The 17,574-nt window shown below is 40.0% G+C and overlaps 1 protein-coding gene across 2 annotated transcripts in view; it reads left to right on the top strand.

The window, feature by feature from the left end:
* Window positions 1-8,451: 8,451 nt before the first annotated feature.
* The window catches only part of LOC111569154 (cytochrome P450 26B1), a 49,789-nt gene continuing 40,666 nt past the window's right edge, over window positions 8,452-17,574 (top strand). Inside the window, exon 1 of one of the 2 annotated variants that reach the window (XM_023271139.3) lies at window positions 8,452-9,571. In XM_023271139.3, the coding sequence (XP_023126907.1) occupies window positions 9,368-9,571 (204 nt within the window). In that variant the 5' untranslated portion in view covers window positions 8,452-9,367. The remainder of the gene's footprint in view (window positions 9,572-17,574) is intronic. The other variant, XM_023271138.3, reaches the window with a different exon arrangement.

Genomic DNA, 17,574 nt, shown 5'->3' with positions numbered 1-17,574 from the left:
TGGACAGGTTTGAATCATTCTGGACAAGTTAGAGTCCTCTCCCCTCTTTCCTAACCGCCTCCTTTCCCTCTCTCCTCTCCTTCCCTCTAAGCCCCGTAAAGCCAAAGTTAAACACCTCAGCTGTGACAGGTTACTCCGGGGTCACAGGAAATTGAAAATATGTTCACTTGCAGCACATCATCATTCACACACGGTGTTTATCTGTCCACGCTGACACTCCGGGCGTCTCCACAGAGGCTAACAGAGGTGAGTGGTAAGCGTTAAAAGCTTACACGGACACGGCGGTGGAATGTAAAGATAAGGTGCCTGTGCTTATACAATGAAACACACCAAAGTGGTAATTATCTCAGTTACACACATGACGGCGTTAACGGGCTGAGCTCCGCCTAATCGGCCCATCCAGGGGAAACTTTAGCCGGGAGGTCAGGGCTTGTAACGGAGCAGATGAGGTTAGCGACAGGCGTTCAGGAGTGACTCGACTCCAATCTGAGCCATGAATCTGTTCAATCTGTGAATCAGAGCTGCTCTATCTCCAGCATCTAAACTCCCACACCAGTGTTTCTCTTCTGAAGAAAGGAAAACCTTGAAGGAACTAAACAACAGCAGTCCGTCTGCAGCAGGATGACAGAGCTGAATATATCACCTTATTACCGTTAGACACATTAATGCCTATAGAAGACATTGCACAACAGATAAAACAGGAAATACTAATTATGGGTGTGTTAAAACTGCTGCTGCTCCAAGGAACACATTTAGATTAAAGAACTTTACATAGAGTTTGTTGGATTGTTGAAAATATGAAACAGGACAAAATTTCTAGACTTTGGAGGTATGGTGTCTCCAGAAAGTTCCTGTAAACATACATATATATATATATATATATATATATATATATATATATATATATATATATATATATATATATATATATATATATATATATATATATATATATATATATGTATGTATGTATATATATATATATATATATATATGATGTGTGTAAAGTTTGACAAGACGAGGTTCCAGTTCCAAGTCCCAAAATATCCCATAATTTTCCTTAATGACTTGAATTGTGTCCAAAATGCCTTAAAATTCTGCAAAAGTGATTCAAACATGATAAAAATTAAACCATAAATGGCTTAGAAATGATTAAAAAATGGCTCAAAAATGTCCAAAACGTGTCCAAGAATGACCTAAAATTGTTCAAAATAACTGAAAATTGTTCCAAATCTGCACAAAATGACTCAAAAGTGTGTCTAAAATTACTCAATATTGTCCAAATTAACAATAATTAATAATTTTTGGCCACTGACAATGGAAAAAAGTGCAAACTTTTTTTAGTCAAGGTTGGTATTGTGGCTTAAAATGTTCAACTGAGGGTGGTGTGTCTCCATAAAGTTCCTGTAAGTGTCTATAAATGGATGGATTCATGTTTCTACTAAAATACAGTCTTTGGTCCACGTTTCACCAACTGTTGAGGCTCCATCATCAGTAGAATCTGATGTGTTAAAGTCTGACAAGACAAGGTTCCAGTTTTTAGATATTTAGACTAAATGTTGATGTGGATTCGTTGGTAGGAAACAGAAACTGGTGTTCATAGAGGTCTAGGTGTTCATAGAGGTCTAGATGTTCATAGAGGTCTAGATGTTCATAGAGGTCTAGATGTTCATAGAGGTCCAGATGTTCATAGAGGTCCAGATGTTCATAGAGGTCCAGATGTTCATAGAGGTCTAGATGTTCATAGAGGTCGAGATGTCCATAGAGGTCTAGATGTTCATAGAGGTCTAGATGTTCATAGAGGTCCAGATGTTCATAGAGGTCCAGATGTTCATAGAGGTCCAGATGTTCATAGAGGTCCAGGTGTTCATAGAGGTCCAGATGTTCATAGAGGTCTAGATGTTCATAGAGGTCAAGATGTTCATAGAGGTCCAGATGTTCATAGAGGTCCAGATGTTCATAGAGGTCTAGATGTTCATAGAGGTCTAGATGTTCATAGAGGTCCAGGTGTTCATAGAGGTCCAGATGTTCATAGAGGTCCAGATGTTCATAGAGGTCCAGATGTTCATAGAGGTCTAGATGTTCATAGAGGTCTAGATGTTCATAGAGGTCTAGATGTTCATAGAGGTCTAGGTGTTCATAGAGGTCTAGATGTTCATAGAGGTCTAGATGTTCATAGAGGTCTAGGTGTTCATAGAGGTCTAGGATGTTCATAGAGGTCTAGATGTTCATAGAGGTCCAGGTGTTCATAGAGGTCCAGGTGTTCATAGAGGTCCAGATGTTCATAGAGGTCCAGATGTTCATAGAGGTCCAGATGTTCATAGAGGTCTAGATGTTCATAGAGGTCTAGATGTTCATAGAGGTCTAGATGTTCATAGAGGTCTAGGTGTTCATAGAGGTCTAGATGTTCATAGAGGTCCAGATGTTCATAGAGGTCTAGATGTTCATAGAGGTCTAGATGTTCATAGAGGTCTAGATGTTGGTATTATATGTGCAGAGTTATAAGCTGCTTAAATGTTGTCTTCATGTGGAAATTTAACAACATATGAAGCTCATTCGGCCTCAGTGAATGTTCCTGTCCAGATACACATTGACACTTACAGGAACTTTCTGGGGCCACAACACAACGTTCAATTCAAATTTTTGAGTAATCCTGGAAATTATGTGTAATTTGACATTTTTTTGGTGCTATACCTGCCACCCATCAGATTCTACTGATGTTAGAGCCTCAACAGTTGGTGAGATGTCGACCAAAGACTGGATTTTAGTAGAGATATGGATCCATTCATTTATAGACACTTACAGGAACTTTATGGGGACACAACACTAACCTGGTTTGAATATTTTGCACTTTTTTCCATTTTGAAGGACCAATAATTACAAATGTGTCCTTTGTTGGATCTATTCAATCATTCTGATCTGCAAGTTTTATTTCTGTAGATATTGAGCCCTGAAAATGTTTTTTTTTTTTTTTTTAGGGTAAACATTCATTGGTGACAATAAAATCTGGCGTTTTTGTTTGCTTTAGTTTTTCTACCTGCAGCTAAACTCTTTTTGGTTGCAGATATGTGATTTATCCTGAATTCAAGGGGTCAACTGTTCTAAAGTTAATTCAATCTGCAGTGAAATGAGATGAAACCAGGGATTCCACGGGTCGGAGTAAAGAACAAACTGTAATCTGTCCATTCAGCGTTTGTCTTGAAAAACACATGAAATCTGTCAGTGGCATTTTTCTGAGCGATTATGGTTTGTTTAGCGCTGCCAACAGTCCGATATTACATCACAAACGTACCCATAATCACAGCAAGGCATTCCTGTGTGGGTATTAGTGATATAATGTACGATCCGAACCGAAACAAACATGCAATCCCAGATAATAAGCGCGGATGGCATGTGGTGGAGCTGCCCGAGGGCTCCGACCGACGCTGAATGGACGAGACAAGAAGAAAACCCTCGTTTAAACGAACCCCTCACAGATAAACACTGAGCTCAGACTTTCTGCTGTGTTTCTGTCTTTGTTGAGTCATAACACACAGCGGTGATGCTATCCATGCCGCTAACACTCCCCACACCTAAAGTTAGCTCTCAAGGACCTCTGATTCAACCCTGTGTGGGCTGAGCTGGTTGAACGTTCACTGTGAGGTCAAGTTTCAGACTTTTATTGAGTCAATTAAAGCATAAAGTTCAAATGTCAAGAGAGCAACGAAATGAGAAACTCAAGCTCTTTTATGATAACACGACATAAAGTTAATATTCCAATGCAAAAACCAAAGTTAAATGGTCAGTTCAGTTATCACTATCTCACAGTTAGTTATCTGGGACCTAAAACTAATTTGGAGATTTTCACTTTTAGAACAACATCTTAGCTATCATCAGGGTTCAGTATCTCCAGAAATAAAACTTCCACAGGCCTGAAATGTGGTGAGGACTCAGATAGAATAGCTTCCAGCAGATCAGAATGACATAATGGATCCAACAGAGGAAATGTTTTTAATTATTGGACCTTGAAAATGGACAGAAGTGCAAAATTCATCAACTGAGGGCGGCGTTTTGACCCCAGAAAGTTCCTCTACGTGGATGTATTTTTATTTCCTGTTAAAAATACAGTCTTTGACAAACATTTCACCAACATGTAGACAACATTTAAGCACTTTGTAACTTTGCACACGTAATACTAACATCTAGACCTCTATGAACATCTAGACCTCTATGAACATCTAGCCCTCTATGAACACCATCATCTAGACCTCTATGAACATCTGGACCTCTATGAACATCTAGACCTCTATGAACACCTAGACCTCTATGAACACCTAGACCTCTATGAACACCTAGACCTCTATGAACACCTAGACCTCTATGAACACCTAGACCTCTATGAACATCTAGACCTCTATGAACACCTAGACCTCTATGAACATCAGGAACCTCTATGAACATCTAGACCTCTATGAACACCTAGACCTCTATGAACACCTAGACCTCTATGAACACCTAGACCTCTATGAACATCTAGACCTCTATGAACATCTAGACCTCTATGAACATCTAGACCTCTATGAACATCTAGACCTCTATGAACATCTAGACCTCTATGAACATCTAGATCTCTATGAACACCTAGACCTCTATGAACATCTAGACCTCTATGAACATCTAGACCTCTATGAACATCTAGACCTCTATGAACACCTAGACCTCTATGAACACCTAGACCTCTATGAACACCTACACTTCTATGAACACCTAGACCTCTATGAACATCTAGACCTCTATGAACATCTAGACCTCTATGAACATCTAGACCTCTATGAACATCTAGACCACTATGAACACCTAGACCTCTATGAACATCTAGACCTCTATGAACACCAACATCTAGACCTCTATGAACACCAACATCTAGACCTCTATGAACATCTAGACCTCTATGAACATCTAGACCTCTATGAACACCAACATCTAGACCTCTATGAACACCAGTTTCTGTTTCCTACCAATGAGTCCATGTCAACATTTAGTCTAAATATCTAAAAACTGGAACCTTGTCTGGTCAAACTTTAACACATCAGATTCTACTGATGTTAGAGCCTCAACAGTTGGTGAAATGTCAACCAAAGACTGGAATTTAGTAGAACTATGGATCTATCCATAGATATACACTTACAGGAACTTTCTAGGGACACAAAACCACCAAAGTTCATAGATTTTGCACTTTTTTTTTTCCTATTTTCAAGGACCAATAAATAAAGATTTGTCCTCTGCTGGATCTATTCCATCATCACGAGCTACTGGAAATCATTCTGTCTGTGTCCTCATTAGATGTCATCACTGTGAAAATTTTATTTCTGGAGATACTGAACCATGAAAATGGCTTTACAGGTGCGATGTTTTTATAACTGTTAAAACACAAAAATTCTAAAACTGGAGCAGCGGCATTCCCCTACACGACCCAGTGGTTTCTGAGGTTGTTTAACGGGTCGCTTCCAGGGTCAAAGTTTTTGCATAATGTGTGACTGTTGTTATGAAAGACTGTGAATGTGGTGGATTACAGCTTCAGATTTACATATTTACATACATCACGTTACATACAGTCCATTCTTTACAGTAATCCAGCCGTCACTGGCATGTTAGCCGGGTTAAACATCTAAACATGCATCTCCCATGGATGAAAATGCTACTTGTATTGTACTGTATCATGATATGGGCACAACGACACTCTTATTAACTTTAAAATGTTTGTAGAGGCTGTAAACATTAAAATAGCTAAATACTTCAGATATTTAACTATTTTTAAATAGTTAAACATTTAAAACACCTTAAAATTCTGCCAAAATGATCAGAAAATGTTCAAAATGAAACCAAAAAATGTCTTACAATGATTGAAAAATATCCAAAATTTGTCCTAAAATGAATTAAAATGGCAAAAATTTGCTCCAAATCTGCCCCAAATGACTCAAAAATGTGTCTGAATTTACTCAAAATTGTCCATATTCACAGTAATGAATAATTATTGGCCACTGAAAATGGAACCAAGTACAAAACCTTTAATCCACATTGGTATTATATCCCCATAAAGTTCCTGTAAGTGTCTATAAATGGATGGATCCATATTTCTACTAAAATCCAGTCTTTGGTCCACATTTCACCAACTGTTGAGGCTCTAACATCAGTAGAATCTGATGTGTTAAAGTTTGACAAGACAAGGTTCCAGTTCCAGGTCCCAAAATGTCTCGTAATTGTCCTAAATGACTTGAAACGTGTCCAACATGCCTTAATGTTCTGCAAAAATGATTCGAAAATGGACAAAAATTACATAAAGTTGTCCAAAAATTATTCAAAAATGTCCATAATGTGTCCTAGAATGACTTAAAATTATTCAAAATGAGTGAAAATTGTTCAAAATTGCTCCAAATCTGCCCCAAAAGAATCTAAATTTGTCTAAATTTACTCAAAATTGTCCAAATTAACAGCAATGAACAATTAGTCACTGAAAATGGAAAAAAAAAGTACAAAGTTTTTAATCAAGGTTGGTATTGTGTCCCCATAAAGATCCTGTTCTATTTGCTGCTGCTGTTACACTGTAAATTTACCTGCTGTGGGACCAATAAAGGTTTAATCTATCTATCTATCTATCTATCTACATATATATATATATATATATATATATATATATATATATATATATATATATATATATATATATATATATATATATATGTAAATTGATGGATTCATATTTCTACTAAATTACAGTGTGTGTGATTCAAAACTCTAATTAAAAATACGTTTGTCCAGGAAACGTCCTGTAACTCAGTATAGTTTGTTGGTTGAAGATAAATTCATGAGAAGTCGTCTGAACTGACAGAGATTAAAACAAAATGATGGACTTTTTTTTTTTGTTGAAGCCAAACATCTTTTTTTTTTTAAGAGTGTAACACTCAAGAAGCCTGAGAAGGTTCCAAGATATGAGTGTTTGAACTCAGAGAGGCACAAAACTACTCTCAAGTGCAAACGAGAACAGATATCCTCCAATAACTCCGACACACCTTCTCTCTTTCCTGTCATTCATTTTCATCCTCTTTCTGAGCAGCTGCCGTGTGATTCTCCTCCGCTAGGCGGCAGCATTGAGCCGCTGGCGGAGTGTGAGGAGAGACTCAAAACTCCTCATGAGACTCTGAGCTGAATGAGGGATGTAAATATGGAGAGAAGAGGGAAGAAGACGTGAAAGAAAAGCTTCAGTATCCACGAAAAAGAGACTAAAGCAAAGAAAACTAAATAATGAGAGAGAGGATAAGAAATAGCTGAATATGAATAAATGAAAGAGGACAGAAGAGCACTTGCTCCATGAATGGGAAGCTGCTGCAGCTCTGGTCAGGGTGTCCACTCTGTTACGTAATGGCCAGCAACATCCCCGATCACAGAGGACCTAATTGAAGCCACTCATCTTCTGTGGAGCCGCCTGCACCTCATTGATCCAACACTTTTCTAAAGACATGGGAAGGAGAAGCCGAGGGGAGGAGTTGACTCTGTGACCCCAGAGGACAATTAGAAAGTAGAGGAGAGTGATGGGAAAACTGTGTAGGTGATGAGGAGAAATGATGAGAAGAAATGATAAGAAGAGCGTGGCTCTCCTGAAAAATTGTAAAAAAGTGGTGGAAAGAAAGAAAGAAAGATTCTCCCCTTTAATTTCTCTAAAGAATGAACAGAGCTGGAAAAATCTGATTGGAAAAAGAGCAAAAGAAAATGAATGAAGAAGGGAAAAAAATGCAGCTGAATGATCCAGATTCTCTGCTGGAGTCTCCAGGAGTATATGAGAATAAATGATGGATAATTGGCTAAAATAAACCATAAACCAGCATGTTCACACTTTTAGACTGTTTGCTGATGCATATGATAAACGTTTGGGTCCAGAACAGAAAGTAAAAAGCCAGAAAATACGCACCAAAGACGGTGCGTAAAAGCGCTTCACTTCCACTTTTACGCACGGACTTAAAGCGCACCTCCAAGTGAACCAGGGTGGCTTTTACTTTTTTCTGTGATTAATTTCGAGTCTGTTGCTCGTACCAGTCGGCATAAATGACGCTACATCAATTCAGCCTGCAGGTGACTGGCTCAGGAGTGCGCACGTCCCGCACGGAGACAGAAAAGTAGTTGCACCCCCGTTTCTCCCTCTCCCTCACTGGCGCCCTGCCAGCTCCAGCACGCTCCGAGCCTCCTCTCCTCTTGCGCCGCTTGCTGCTCACTTTACACCACCCCCCTCCTCCGGAGAGGGAGGAGGAGAGAAGGTGGAGCAGAGGGGAGGGAAGAGGGGAGGGGAGTCTCTGAACCGCTGTAGCCGGCGAGTGAGGTGGGGTGGGGTTGGAGGGGGGCGACGGGAGCCCTTGGCCGCCTATTCGCCTTCCAGTTGCCTCCGCACTATATAAACACTCATTGGTGCCTCTGGCTGGACGCGCGCACACACACTCTTTACGCACGCGCACGCACACACATAGTGAGGGAGTTTCGGCAGCCAGAGAGAGAGAGACAGAGAGACAGAGAGAGAGAGAGGAGCCTAGAAACAGAAAGGTACACAGAAGAGAAGAGTGGACGACAGAAAGTAAGAGAAGCAGAAAGAGGACGGTGGCTCCAGAGCATCTCCAGCTTCACTCCTCACGGATCTTAAACACTTCACATCCCTGCTGTTGGCGCCAGAGAATTAAAACTTTTCAATTTTCTCTCACTTCTGTTTTTTTCTGGTTGGAGTTGACACACAGACGTGATTCCTGGAAGAGTTTTCCTTCATTTTTCCCCCTAAAGTCTTTCCATCTCTCGAGAAGTTTTTAAAAAGTGAAGCTCCAGAGCTCCGCTTCACTTTTTCCACGTGTTTGACAGAAACCCTAAGATTTTTACTCGCCGTCAAACTGAGACTAAAGATGAGATTTCAAACCTCAGGACAGTCCCCAGCCACGCGTGATTCTCGTCCTGAGTGTTTAAATCATTAAAGCTGAGCGACTCTTTGATGGTTTCGCTGTGAAGCTGAAGAGTCTGGAAGCGCAGCTCACCTGTAGCATCTCCTCCTCATCCATCTGTCCGAGGCGCCGCTGTGAATTTGAGACAGAGATGCAAACTATCTGAGAGGGAAAACTCCACACGGTTCATTCATTCCGTGAACAGCCGCCTCGTCACTTTGCGGTGCGTAAAGGTGCCCTGCGCTTTTACGCAAAACAAACAAACAAACAAACAAAAAAAACCACTTCAAATCCAGCTATTAAATAAACCTCCCCAGGATCCACATCTGCGCCTTTTTGTCACAAATCTGCAGCTTAAACTTGACTTTGAGCAGTTTTTTTGGAGCTCCAGAGGGACCGCCGGGCTCTCCATCATCATGCTGTTCGACAGCTTCGACCTGGTCTCGGCTCTGGCCACTCTGGCCGCCTGCCTGGTGTCCATGGCGCTGCTGCTCGCCGTCTCCCAGCAGCTGTGGCAGCTCCGGTGGACGGCCACCAGGGATAAAAACTGCAAGCTGCCGATGCCCAAAGGATCCATGGGTTTCCCGTTCATCGGTGAGACCTGCCACTGGCTCCTGCAGGTAAGCGCGTAAAACTCTTCTGGGCAGGGAGGGGGACGGGAGCGAGCAGGTCCTGGTGCCTCCGCCGGGACTCACAGGAAATCACTTTGATACTTGCTGACCCGAAAGACTTTATGAGTTATTCTGAAGCGGGAGGCAGACTTCATCATGCACATTTTAACCGTCAGTGATGCGCTTTTTGTCCAAATTGCGCGTAAAGGAGGTTAAAATGCGCTCCGGTTGAGGCTATTCTCACAGATTTTCTGGCTTCATTTAAATCTTTAATTAATATTCTGATGCACAGAGTTAAATCTCCTCCTAAAGTCTTATCTCAGATATTTCTATTTTTTTGAGTCACTTCGTTCTCCTGCGCGTCTCCGTGAGTGCATCAAAGCCTTTCTTCGCGTTTTTTGGGGTTTTTAAAAAAAATAAAATAAAATAATTAATTTACAGCCTCCACTGCGGCTCCAGATCAGCTTTTTTCTGTCTCCGTATCTCGAGCTGATCAGTGGATCGATCAGTTGGTGTCCAAGTGCAGCAGCAGCAGCTTCTGACTGCGCGTCAGTGGCTGGAATGTGTTTGGTGACGATCTGGGGAGGTTCTGGATCAGACGGGGCAGTTTAACGGGGTTAACGCGGGGCCACGGTGCTCCTCTCCCCGGACTCTCCGCTGCTGCTGCTCCCTCCTCTTGGCTGCATCCTCAAAACTTCCCAGCATGCTGCATGTTTAAGAAATCTTTCAATAAGAGAGTCGTCCTCCAGCAGGTTGACTGACAGGACTGAAAAAAGTCACTCAAAGGTCCAGAAAATCTCAAACTGACTGATTTAGATCAACTTTTAAGGATGAAATTAAACATTAAACTCAGATTCTGCAACTTAAAGTTAAATTCAAGTTTAGGTACTTTCGTGAAATTGCCATCCAACTCCTTATCTGAATATTCCTGCTAATTAAAAATACATTTTGTTGTACAGAAAATGATGATTCCTGCAACTCAGTGTAGTTTGTTCACTGAACATAATTTCATTAGAAGTCGTCTCAACTCAAAGAAATTGATGCAAACTGTAGTTTTTTTGTAGTTAAATCCAAATATTCAGGGTTCAGACTTGAAGTTTTTGTCCAAAATGACTCGAAACTGGTCCAAAAAAAGTCCAAAACTACATATAAATGTGTCACTTAAACTCACATTTTTGCATTTGTTTACTTCAGGATTTCCAGTTTGTTCAACCCAAACCCTTATAAAACTAATTATCCAACATGTTAAATTAGTTCAACAGAAAACACTGAAAAAATACGCTCTTAATGACATCGTCAGTTTGTGAAATCTGGTCCTTCAGTTGGTTCCATGGCTCAGGACTCAGGGAAAACCCCTTTCCCCCAGCTAACCCTAACCTGAACCCAACCTAGACACTAAAAAATGACACTTACAACAACGAATGAAAGTTTGCATCGATCTTATTAAACTTCTAATGAATTACTTTGAAACAACTGTTAAATTTAATCCAGAATGACTGAACATGAACCTAACTACATTCTGAAACACATGTTGCATTCAGTCTTTATTTGTTGAACCCAAACATGACTGCTTCATGACGTCGATCAGTAACATCCTGCAGCTCTTATTGATCATTTATTGGATAAATCCATCACCTCAATCAGACGAATGCTGAGATTGTTGTGTGACTTTTGGCTACATTAGATAAAAATATGATCAATGGATCAGCAGCAGGAAGAGTTGGAGGCTGCAGGAGGCGTAAAGAGGCGGCAGAGGGGTAGAACCAGGGGGAGATCAGGGGCAGAATCGGGGGTAGAATCGGGGGGAGGCTCAGCGAGCGGAGGCACGTTGGCCGCGTGCGGGGCTTGAACTCACGGTGCTCCTCTCGGTTACATCTGACACCGAGCGAGACGCGTTCCCGGAATGCAACTGAGGACGCCGGCCAAGTCTTTGGTGAGGAGGGGGAAGAGGAACGTCAGTCAGGATGAGGGAGTCTATACTTCTGAGGACCAGAGCTGCTTCTGCTGGAGGAGGGTCACCAAACGCCCTGATTTATGCCTTGTTGTTTCTATAAAGTGATGAAAATTTCCTGGATTTCATTGAACTAAAACATTTTTTTATTAGACATTTCTATCATTATTTCATTTGTTATTTTTGAAACTTGTTGAGTAACCTCTATCTGAATTTGTCTTTCGTTATAGATAGTATTTGATAATAGAACAATTTTAAAAATATATGGCATCTTTGAGTAAACTTAGAGTATATTTGAGTATCTAATGGACTTTAGAGCCTAAATACTGTTTTACGTCTCTGCTCTGACAAGTCCGAGGCACTATGACAGTCTAAAAAAAGATGAAAGAAATCCAGAAATTAAGCAACCGGTGTTGGATTTTTACACCAAAAATAGTTTGAATTTGGAGCAGAATAAGAACTCTGATGTCAAATACAGCAGAAAACTGTAGTGACTGATTCTCACCAGCAGGGGTGCCACATCAGATTGGTTGATTTGGAAATGTTCTATTTTTTTGTTGTTGTTAGTTATTACAATATTTAAACCTGCAGGGTTTTTGGGCACATGAGGGCAGCAGAAACAAGCATCATTGGTTTTTACACATTTTCATTCATTTGAAGTTGCATTTTTGGCCACCAAGTTCAATTTTCACTCGTTTTTAGCTTCAGTTTTGGTCTCCACCGCTTCCATTTGTTCACAGATTAGTTGCTAATTGGGTCGAATGATGGATTTTTACAGATTTTTTTTGCAGAAAGGAGCTAAATGATGTACTGAAACTTGCCATAAAGCATCTCACAGATCAAGATCAGGGTTGATTACTTTTTCACAAAGAATTTTCCAAATGTTGTTGACAGTAACAGTTTCATACATAGTTTTATGTCTATTATGATTATTCTGTGCCCAATTGTGTACTTTTTTTAACTACAATTGTGAGCTACAAAAGGCGACCTTACAGTATATCTTTTTTTTAACACCAAAATGGTTTGAATTTAGAGTAGAATAAGAACTTTGATGTCAAATACATCAGAAAACACCACAGAATTGTCAAAAATGCAGCTGCACAGAACGCTAATCTATCTTGCTCTTCATTAACAACAAATACAAACTTTTTTCTGTCCAAACTGTTTTAAATATCCACAGTACAATCATCAGATTGATTGTTTTGGAAATGTTCTATTTCTTTTTTGGGCTCAAGCAACATTTTCATTCCTTTGATGTTGCATTTTTTTCACCACCAAGTTGAATTTTCACTCATTTTTAGCTCCAGTTTTGGTCTCCACCAGCTTCATTTGTTCAATGACTAGCCGATAACTGGGTCGGATGATCAATTTTTACAGATTTTTTTTGCAGAAAGCAGTTAAAAGATGTACCGAAACTTGCTTTAAAGCATCTCACAGATCAAGATTGGGGTCAATTAAGACCCTTTTTTTTTTGCAAATAATTTCCCAAATGTTGTTGACAGTAACAGTTTCATACACGGTTTTATGCCTATTATGCTTATTCTGTGCGTAGTTGTGCACATTTTTACAATAATTGTGAGCTACAAAAGGCGACTTTAGAGTATATCTTATGGTATTTTACACCAAAAATGGTAGTAAAATAAGAACTATGACGTCAAATACACGTTTATGCACTCATTTTTAGCTCCAGTTTTGGTCTCCACCAGCTCCATTTGTTCACAGATTAGTGTCTAACCGGGTCAGATGATGGATTTTCTTATTTTTTTTTTGCAGAAAGGAGTTAAACAATGGACTGAAACTTGCTATTAAGCATCTCACAGATCAAAATTGGGGTCGATAAAGACTTTTTTTGTGGAGAATTTTCCGTTTCATACATGGTTTTATGCCTATTATGCTTTTTCTGTGCCTTGTTGTGCACTTTATATTATTATTGTGCTGTCTGTGTCCACACAGAGCTGAAAAAGGCGACCTTACAGTACATCTTATGGTATTTTTAGTCTTTTTTCACAGAAATCGACATTGTGAGAACCTGAAGTTGTGGTCTGATCAGCTAAACAATGAGCTGAAGCTCACTATAAAGGATTACTGGACAGCAGAGTGTTTATATTCGCGAACAAGAGGCAGTTTTGTAGGAATATGTCCTGAGGTAACAGTAAGGGCATCAGATTTCTCTGGATACAAACCAACGGCTTCTAGACGGCTCACTTTTTCTTTTTCCCCTGAACGTCTCCTACATAAACAGCGTCTAAATGTGCGTATGCGTTTGTACAGTATATTTTTACCTCGACACACGCAGCAGACGCACATTTGTGTGACGGATCCATTTTAAAGCGATCTGCAGTTAGAAACAGTTTTACGGCGGCGTTGCCAAAGAGCTGTCTGCTCTCATTAGGAGCTCCGGCTCTGTGGAGGGACGGTGCCAAGCAGGAGTGCTACTGAGCGCGCTCACACGTGCACAGAATGAGCACCCACACACTGCAGAGTTTTGTGTATTACCGACATACACGTGCAAGCTTCATATCTACAGATGGAAACCCAGAAGCACATAAGAGTCAGATTCATTCAAACAAACCGTTTTCAAAAAAGGAACTTAAAATATTCGCTGCCACCAGGAGTCGCCAGTGAGCACAGAACTCAACTTTAACGTAAAAGATGTACTATAAAATATTTAAGAAAGCTAGTGCACGCTGCAAATATTGTGTTCATTCAGGGAATTCTGGGGAATGAAGTCCATCAAGCTTCCAAAAAAACTGCCTTCGAGGCTCATTTTGTGTCTAACTTTGGTCATCTTGTGTCTTTTTATGGTATTTTTTGTCTCATTTTGTTCATTTTGTGTCCTTTTATAGTCACTTTGTGTCTAATTTTGGTCATTTTGTAACTAATTTTGCTGATTTTGTGACTAATGTTGGTTATTTTGTGTCTTTATATGATCATTATGGGACAAATTTTGGTCATTTTGTGTCTTTACATGGTCATTTTGTGTCTAATTTTGATGCTGGAAGACTGAATTTCTGCTGGCGATACAACACAATCAAGTACAATAAAATAGCGTTAGATATGATTAGTTGCCAGGTTGGCAGATAATATGTCCAATAAAGGATCCCAGAAACTTCAGAAACTTGGTGGGCTTTGGATAGACTGCAGCACGACGTTTGATGATGCTGCTTCACAAAGAACGATGGAAACCTGTCGGCTCTTCTGAATATTCTGAATATAGTTTTACACACAGAGACAAACAGACACACACTACAAATGCACAAATATAACACATACAAACGTGCAGACAGACTGGACTGAATCTGGGTCAGATCAGAGGAAATGAACACACGGTGCAGACTGTACAGTGTGTTTGTGCGACTGTAGTTTGTGAATGAGCCAGAGAGAGAACACACACACACACACACACACACACACACACACACACACACACACACACACACACACACACACACACACACACACACACACGAGAGAGAGAGAGAGTAGATTTTCACAAACAGAAGTCACATTTGTTATCACCAGTTGTTTCTGGCTCCTATAATTGGTCAAACGCTGCATCAACTCATATACACGTGAAATATGCTACACACACATATGTGTCTTCAGGACATATCAAGACGTATGACAAAAATGTGAAAAATGGGTGCGTGCCTTTCCCAAGGTCCTAGAGGCCTGAGATGATTACACACACACACACACACACACACACACACACAGACACACACTCAGTAACACACCCTGTGCCAGCCTCCATCCTCTGTGTCCGTCCTGCAGTGATGAAGTGTAAATGACGGAGGGCAGAGAAACAACAATCCTGCTGACCAAACTCTCTCCATCAAACGCAGTGATGACAGCTTACTGCTTCTTCTTCTTCTTCTCCTTCTACTGCAGCATATTTACAGAGTGCAGTGCAGGATGAACTTCAAGTAAAGATTTCTATTTTAGGACTTTTATTTCTGTGTTGTTTTAAGAAAAGCACTCAGAGAGCACAGTCCTCCTCCAAGGCTGCTCAGTCCTTGTATCACTTCTGATGGATAAGTCCTGATAAGTCCTCAGCGGTGGATTTATAGTAGGATCACAATCATGTGATCGTCAGCAGGCAGCTGACGTAGTGTTCACTTGCTGTCATGGTTACAGTGACGCCATGCCGAATCTGGCAATGATACAGAAATCTTTAACTAATCCGTGGATCCAAACTATAAGCCACATCACTGCCAAAATCTAATCACAAAATGACATAAAACAGCCAAAATGAAACACCAAATGAGGTCATGAAGACACAAAATGAACAAAGTACAGCACAAAACAACCACAAAATGATGAAAAACGACCAAACTGGGATGTAAAAAGACGTAATAATGTTACACAAAGACTAGAAAATGATGTAAGATAGCTAAAATGTGACACAAAACTACCACAAAAGGAATCCCATGACCTAAATATGTAGCAGGCGGCGGGAATTGATGGGACTCAGAAACACCCCCACAATTTAATCAGTTGTTCCTTGGATCATTTCTGATGGATAAATCAGAAATGATCCAAGGTGTAGCACTAGAGGGTAAATGCAGTGTTAGAGGGTAAATGTAGTGTTTAGAGGGTAAATGTAGCATTAGAGGGTAAATGTAGCTTTAGAGAGTAAATGTAGCTTTAGAGGGTAAATGTAGCTTTAGAGGGTGAATGTAGCATTAGAGGGTAAATGTAGCATTAGAGGGTGAATGTAGCATTAGAGGGTAAATGTAGTATTAGAGGATGAATGTAGCATTAGCGGGTAAATGTAGTGTTAGAGGGTAAATGTAGTGTTTAGAGGATAAATGCAGTGTTAGAGGGTAAATGCAGTGTTTAGAGGGTAAATGTAGTGTTTAGAGGGTAAATGTAGTGTTTAGAGGGTAAATGTAGTGTTTAGAGGGTAAATGCAGTGTTAGAGGGTAAATGTAGTGTTTAGAGGGTAAATGTAGTGTTTAGAGGGTAAATGTAGTGTTAGAGGGTAAATGTAGCTTTAGAGGGTAAATGTAGCTTTAGAGGGTGAATGTAGCATTAGAGGGTAAATGTAGTGTTTAGAGGGTAAATGTAGTGTTAGAGGGTAAATGTAGCTTTAGAGGGTAAATGTAGCTTTAGAGGGTGAATGTAGCATTAGAGGGTAAATGTAGCATTAGAGGGTGAATGTAGCATTAGAGGGTAAATGTAGCATTAGAGGATGAATGTAGCATTAGAGGGTAAATGTAGTGTTAGAGGGTAAATGTAGTGTTTAGAGGGTAAATGCAGTGTTAGAGGGTAAATGCAGTGTTTAGAGGGTAAATGTAGTGTTTAGAGGGTAAATGTAGTGTTTAGAGGGTAAATGTAGTGTTTAGAGGGTAAATGCAGTGTTAGAGGGTAAATGCAGTGTTAGAGGGTAAATGTAGTGTTTAGAGGGTAAATGTAGTGTTTAGAGGGTAAATGTAGTGTTAGAGGGTAAATGTAGTGTTTAGAGGGTAAATGTAGCGTTTAGAGGGTAAATGTAGCTTTAGAGGGTAAATGTAGCTTTAGAGGGTAAATGTAGCTTTAGAGGGTAAATGTAGCATTAGAGGGTAAATGTAGCTTTAGAGGGTAAATGTAGCTTTAGAGGGTAAATGTAGCATTAGAGGGTAAATGTAGCATTAGAGGATGAATGTAGCGTTAGAGGGTGAATGTAGTGTTAGAGGGTAAATGTAGTGTTTAGAGGGTAAATGCAGTGTTAGAGGGTAAATGCAGTGTTTAGAGGGTAAATGTAGTGTTTAGAGGGTAAATGTAGTGTTTAGAGGATAAATGTAGTGTTTAGAGGGTAAATGCAGTGTTAGAGTGTAAATGCAGTGTTAGAGGGTAAATGCAGTGTTTAGAGGGTAAATGCAGTGTTTAGAGGGTAAATGCAGTGTTTAGAGGGTAAATGTAGTGTTTAGAGGGTAACTGTAGTGTTTAGAGGGTAAATGCAGTGTTAGAGGATAAATGCAGTGTTAGAGGGTAAATGTAGTGTTTAGAGGGTAAATGTAGTGTTTAGAGGGTAAATGTAGTGTTAGAGGGTAAATGTAGCGTTTAGAGGGTAAATGTA

This window comes from Amphiprion ocellaris, chromosome 23, assembly GCF_022539595.1.
Source record: "Amphiprion ocellaris isolate individual 3 ecotype Okinawa chromosome 23, ASM2253959v1, whole genome shotgun sequence".
Classification (NCBI taxonomy): domain Eukaryota; kingdom Metazoa; phylum Chordata; class Actinopteri; family Pomacentridae; genus Amphiprion; species Amphiprion ocellaris.
This window is presented reverse-complemented; position numbering and strand designations above follow the sequence as displayed.